The sequence below is a fragment of the Westerdykella ornata genome (genome assembly GCF_010094085.1).
Source record: "Westerdykella ornata strain CBS 379.55 unplaced genomic scaffold EI97scaffold_79, whole genome shotgun sequence".
Lineage (NCBI taxonomy): Eukaryota > Fungi > Ascomycota > Dothideomycetes > Pleosporales > Sporormiaceae > Westerdykella > Westerdykella ornata.
In genome coordinates this window covers 1-6,331 of record NW_022986929.1, presented here as the reverse complement: position 1 = coordinate 6,331, position 6,331 = coordinate 1, and the positions used below count along the sequence as shown (strand labels likewise).

General features: G+C 51.7%; 2 protein-coding genes across 2 annotated transcripts; both read left to right on the top strand.

Moving 5' to 3' along the window:
• Positions 1-303: 303 nt before the first annotated feature.
• On the top strand, positions 304-2,631 carry EI97DRAFT_463019 (uncharacterized protein; the record flags this gene model as incomplete). Its single annotated transcript, XM_033801331.1, has 2 exons — positions 304-426; positions 778-2,631. The coding sequence occupies 2 exons, from the start codon at positions 304-306 to the stop codon at positions 2,629-2,631; spliced, it is 1,977 nt and encodes a 658-aa protein (XP_033648769.1).
• Positions 2,632-4,048: 1,417 nt separating this feature from the next.
• On the top strand, positions 4,049-4,613 carry EI97DRAFT_463018 (uncharacterized protein; the record flags this gene model as incomplete). Its single annotated transcript, XM_033801330.1, has 2 exons — positions 4,049-4,402; positions 4,533-4,613. 2 exons carry the CDS (start codon positions 4,049-4,051, stop codon positions 4,611-4,613), a joined length of 435 nt encoding a protein of 144 aa, XP_033648768.1.
• Between the last annotated feature and the right edge of the window lie 1,718 nt (positions 4,614-6,331).

Here is a 6,331-nt window from a genome sequence, read left to right as displayed (position 1 = left end):
CCCTCTGTGCCATGAAGCATTCTTTGAATGATTTTGTCACTGGTGCATCCCCTGGCTCCACTGTAGATATCTGCCACAGTATTGTTTCCCTTCCGCCAACCTGCGCTCAGCTTCACCAGTTCTGCGGCGACGTCAATGCCAAGACGCCGCCCATATCCACCCATCAATCGATCCCTGCCGTCAATTCATCGGCTCGGCGCATGCAGTGGGGCAACACCCAAAGCCACCTTCTCCGACTCTCTCCTCCATCTCTCCCGACCCCGCAAATATCCAATTCCACAGTAATTCCACAATTCCCCGGCCATGAACGGAGACGGGTCCAAACCGCCCCAGCAGACGCCTGCCTGTCCAACCTTCGTGGATCCTCCACCGCGGGCTGATATTGACGAGATCCTGCGGCGGAAACGGAAAGCTCGCGAGTACAAAGTATGGCCTGCCTATGTCCCTGCGCGCGAATACTGAACTGCTCAAGACCTTCTTGAAATGGACACTGATATCTCAACCTCCAGGCTTGCTACCCATGCCGCCAAAGAAAGGTCAAGTGTGACCAAAATGTGCCATGCAAGACTTGCGTCGTGCGCGAGCACCCAGAATTATGCTCATACCATCCGCCCTCTGAGACGCACCCGCCTGCAAAGCGGCTCAGTATGCACCATGTTGGGCACAATGGGAATGACTTCTCCAATGGCTTAGTACATATCCATGGCGGCACGGTCACGCTTCCAAGAGAAGTACGAGTCTTCGATGTTGTTTATCACCTCCGCTGACATGGAATAGGACTGGGAACGAATCTGCGACAAACTGCAAACTGCAGAGAAATCCTTGGCTGAGCTGAAGAACTCGATCAGCAGCGTCTCCGAAGTTCCGCCCAACCCTCCTCCGCCTACCAACGGATACTCTCCTGCGACCGCTGGCAATACTCCCTTGGCTGCGCCTGCGCCGATTGACAGCGAACAGAGCCATGTCCGAGTTCAAGGGATCCATACACACAATGAATTCACCGGCCAGACCATACACATTGGGCCCAGTTCAGTGCCAGCGCTGGTTATGGCTCTGGGTCGTGGTGACTCACAGTGGCCGGGGCTAGCAGATTTGCTAGGCAAGAAGAGCATGCTTCCCATCTTCGGCCTGGATAACGAGAGCGCAACCTACCCCTTTGTTGACCTCTGGGGACTCCCACATGGTTCCATTGCGCGCGCCCACGAATTGGCGAACGCGCTACCGACCGATGCAGAATGCCTTAATTTCTTCCGTTGTTACAAGGAGACCGCACATGCGGTATACCCGGCCGTGGCAGACATAGAGGCCATGGAGTCTGATCTCTTGCTGTTCCTCATAAACCGTGCGAGCTCTCAAGCTGGTGGCGGGGTCACGGAAGAGCACATTCATGGCAAGAATTTCCACTGGATCGGGTTGCTGTTCGCGATTCTCGCGTCGGGCTGCCAATGCTCGACTCTAGGGAGGAAAGAACGGGAGTTGACCTCGCAAGTCTACATCTGCTGTAGTTTCGAGTGCCTGCGCTTCACCAATTTCCTTTCGCATGCCACGCTCGAGACCATCCAAACTCTGCTGATCATTGGAAACGTCCTCTCCAACAACATGAATGCAGGCGTAGCTTGGAGCTTGATGGGCCTTACAGTTCGATTATCGCAGACGCTCGGTCTGCATAGAGTGTGCCCTCCATCAACGCCTTTGCACATCAAGATCACACGAAGCAAAGTGTGGTGGGCATTGCTCTGGCAAGACTCGTTGTTATCGATCTCGTATGATCGCGCTTCATCGACTACCACGATCGATCACACGGTACCATTCAGTCCGCACACCGCTCCAGGCACAAGAACATATGTGGAAAGCATGTATCGCCTTTGCAAGGTAGGCTTGGATATCGTGCGCGAACGACAACGGCCGCAGAATTCGCACGATGCTTTAATGAGGATCTCGGAACACCGCAGCGAGCTCCAAGAGATCATGGCGGACGCTGCAGACTATCTAAAAGACTCTAGGCGATGCCGGTCGATGCGCGATCAGTTGGAACACTGGGCTCTCTACCTGCACATCTCGTACATTACGTCGGAGCTCTGCCGACCAGCAATCAGCCCTAGTACTGCGGACCTCGATCTATCGAAGACGTTGCGGAAGACGTGTATCGACAGCCTCACGAATACGGTGGAGGCCTTCCTTGGCCTGCAAAACATGACTCCTTTCGCAAACCGCTCCTGGTCCTCAATGCACCGCTCCATTAGCTCCGCCCTCCTTCTCGGCATCCTCGGTGAACACTTCCGCAACGAACGAGCACGCTCTCTTCTCCAGAACCTGGTGCAGGTCCTAACCGACATCACGGCCAATGTGGATCCAGCCGAGCTCTCCTCTCCCGTCACTCGCTCCGTCGCGGCCTTGCAAAGACTACTCAGTATCCCTAACCCCCGCGCAGGTGTGCTAAAGGCAACCAGTGATGGTTCTGGATCGCAGACGTCGCCCACGCTTGCCAACTTCACGGCAGATGAGTTGAATGCTGCGTTCAACCTGGACGATCCCGCATTCAATCAGTCCCCTCTGGTGGGGTTGGAGCTGGATTCGTCGCCGTATGCGCTCATGGAGTCAATTGTGTGGGGTGGGAAGAAGTCGCCGTGAACGAAACGCCGTTGACCGATTTTCTCAAAGGATGAGAAACGTCATGGGGAATCATCAACCGTCCGTCAATCCACGCAGAAACAGATCTGTCTTTATGCCGCAGCGTAATGCGCCGGCTCAGTGTAATCATACTCTAACGCTCCGTTGGAGGTTCCTTGTGGGATGAGGGAAAGCCCTTGGACACATTATCAGACGAACATGGACCATCGATGCGTCAGACGTTGGTAGACGAAGAAGACAGAAGAAGAAGACTGTCATCTGGTTGCTTGTACGCTAAGCGCACTGTTTTAAAGGGTGCTTATTCCAGCGGAGAGTGGCAGTGTTGTGCGCGTTTCAAAAGAAGGCAAAAGGTGTGTGGAAGGCGAAAAGTCATTTGGGAATAGCATAACTGGGAAAGGAGTGTAGGCGCACCTGTATTCAAAGACCGGGCTACGAAACCTATGTAATGACCACGACTGTAATGACCACGGGAAATACTCGTCAGATATTCCAATATACTAAGATTAGCCACATTCACTACTGCGAGGTGAAAGCCTCCCTCGATTGCGCCGAAGGCCAGGCCTCTAGGATTCCGAATCCAGACCTTGTGCGATTGGCCGCGCACCCGCCGCCCTCGCCGTGAAACGCGTCGCTTGAGACTTGCCGGCCGCAGACACGCATGTGCCTGAGCTCCGGGGTAGTCTAGCTGCGGGAACTGTTGTTGTTGTGTTGTCAGGTCCCATCGCTGCACCCCCTCCTTCGGTTTCCCCCAACCTCTCCTCCTCGCCTACCGACGTCAACCTCAACACCACAGCTATCACTTCCGTCGCTTTTCACCACCGCGCGGTCTATCGACGAGAGAGGAGTTGCAAGTCAATCGCGTGGAGCTTGGGATACGTGAGTGCTGTTCTTTTTTCTGTTGGGTGGTGCGGCGCGCATGTGGTTGTTATGGTTGAAGAGGGGCCGGTGGGTGGGCGCTTGCGCGGATGGGGCGACGCTGTGGAGTTGGGTGTGGTTTATGGCGATTGTACTTTTTGTTCAGTTCTTCTCTTCCAAAGTCGTTCTATCGTTTCTGGCTTTTTCGCGTCGTATCCTCTGTCGGCGGCGTTGCTGTCGGTCAGTGTATCCGGTTGGTGTCGTCCGCCGGCTCGCTCGCAGCTGAGAGCACGGCGTCGCAAGTATACGCCACGGCCAAAGGAAACTGAGAACGGGGCTAACATTCCGAGCGTATAGGAACAGCCTTAGTAGTTTCCATTTGCGGAGTTTCTATTCAACGAGTGTCCATATCTCTCGAACATCGACTCCAGAACGAGGGGAAAACAGCTTCGAGAAAGGAACCAAAGGCGACGAATCAGTACACTTCAGCGCCCTCAAAGCGCCGACCCCACAACAAATCCATCTCCTCTATCTAACCCTCCATCAACATCAACCGCCCACCATGCCAACAACCCGCGCCGCAACCGGGTCCTCCCGCCCACGTAACTTCCCCGCTGACCCAGCCCCCGCGCCTCCTGTAGCCGCGAAGACGAAGACTTCTAAGCCAAAGACTGTGAAGGCAAAGGCGAAGGCTAATACGTCGAAATCTCGGGATCTGAAGGTCGTGAGTGGGCGTGTTGAGAAGCCGGGAGCGAAGGCTGGGAAGAAAGATGGGAAGAAAGAGGTGAAGAAGGCTGACGGGAAGACGAAGAAGGAAGAGAGCAAAGTGGAAGGGAAGTTGAAGAAGGTAGCGAAGAAGGTGGAGGGGAAGGCGGATAAGGGGGTTGGGGAGGTGGTGGGGGATGAGGGGAAGGTGGTGAGTGTATCATTTCCTACGTGTGTTCTGTTGACTTCTTTGGGGCCAGAATAGGTCCTAAGAGGTGGGCCTGGCACTATGAGGGGAGAATGGGGGTGTTGGTGCCGCTGCTAATGCGATTCTTGAACAGGCTGATGGTGAGAAGAAAGAGAAGACGGCGAGTGCGACGACCAAGAAGGCTACGGCTGGGCCGAAGGCGAAGAAGGCTTAATGCGGAATTGTTGTGGAGTCGTCCTGATGCATGTACGCATGCCCTATGAGTGTGATGTAATACATGGCTATGGAAAAGCTGTGTGTGGGAGCAGGTATAGGGCTCTTGTGGCGGGCATTATGAATTCGTTCCCACCCAACAGTTTCCGTCTGATTCCCTTTCCTATTTTCCCGTGTATGTCTCTCTCGGTCCAACAAGGCTGGGTCTCCTTCACATCAGTTTCCTTTCCCACTCCTGTTAGCGTACGGGCAGACCTCTTTCCTTTTCCTCTGGTTCTCTATGCATGCGTTTTGTGTTAGTACGTTTATGGGCGCGCTGTCCTAGGTGTTGGGGTTCGGCAGGTAATTCCTATAATATATCGAGGTTCAGAGGGGTTTCGAAGCTCCAGACTCCAGCTGGAACACTATAAGAGCATTAACTATAGGAATTGGATCCCGAGAAAGTTTGTAACAAATGTTGCTCCAAAGCAATATGAAACAGAGCAGTTTCCGGCACACTCTGGTGGTTATGGGTAGGTACCTTTGTTTTTGTTCTGCGCAGTTACTGGGAAGGTCGTCCGACCTCTTGCCTTCAAGGCGCGCTTTCCTAATCAACTCACCGTGTGGGTCCATCGTGATACCTGCATTAGCATAAAATCTTAATTTGACCTCAACGAAACCTTCGTTGAGTTATGCAGTTTCCCGAGGCTCGCGCACACCAGAACGCGGTGATGTTGGGTGATCAATCTGCCACTTTTCATGCACATATATTGCCCAAAGCATTGAATCTTCTAGTTGCGAGAGGGAAAAATCAATACAGAACCTGGGATTTGGTTCAATTGCCATTTTGATGAGAGAAGTGCGAGATGGCCGACGCGCAGATGAAGACCTGTATTTTGACAAGTGTTATTTGATTCTATAGCAACATGTTTTTCAAAACCGAAAAACATTGATTCAGGTAGAGATTCAACCATGCGGAACAGAGTCTATCTTCACATCCATCTTTCCATTTCCGCCTGGGACCTTTTGATGGTGAGTCAGTCCAGAACCTCATAGGGCCGTACTGCGCCCTCTCACATCCGACTGAACACCCCCTTGTACTGCTGCTCTGAGTTAGATCACCTAACTCAAGTATTTCAATTAGCTACAGTCTAGTTTACGGCACTAGAGCACGGTGTTTCAAGGCTGAAGTAGGCGCTGTCAGGCCAATTACAGCGTCAGATATACCCCTGCGACCCCCTGTCTGTTCAGTCAGATGTGAAAAGGCGCAGTACAGTATACTATGCGCGATAAGGATGTTCCGACGCTAGGATATATGCGTTAAACTAATAAATTTCGTCCTCCCCGTACGATTTCCTATATATATCGTTAAAATCTTAGTCTAAGGATTATCCTTACAGTCGCCCTATATATATCCTTGTATAGTATAGTTCTATCTATCTCTGCAGAGGCCTAATTAGGTAACTGTTAGCCCCTTATTTATAAAATTTTAGGGTAGAATACAATATGTAAAAGCTTGCAAAAAGGGGCTCCTAGGTATTACATTACAATCGTAAAAGTTTTATATTTTAGTAGCTAGAATATAGGTATAAAAATAGCTAAAACTATACTATAATTTAGTACCTTAAGTAGTTGTATTTGCTCTTCTATCTGCCCTTCTATCTGCCCTTTTAGATAGCTTGTTTTAGTAACCTAGATTATACTTGCTGTTATAGCTTTAATAAGGAGGAGTAGCAGGCT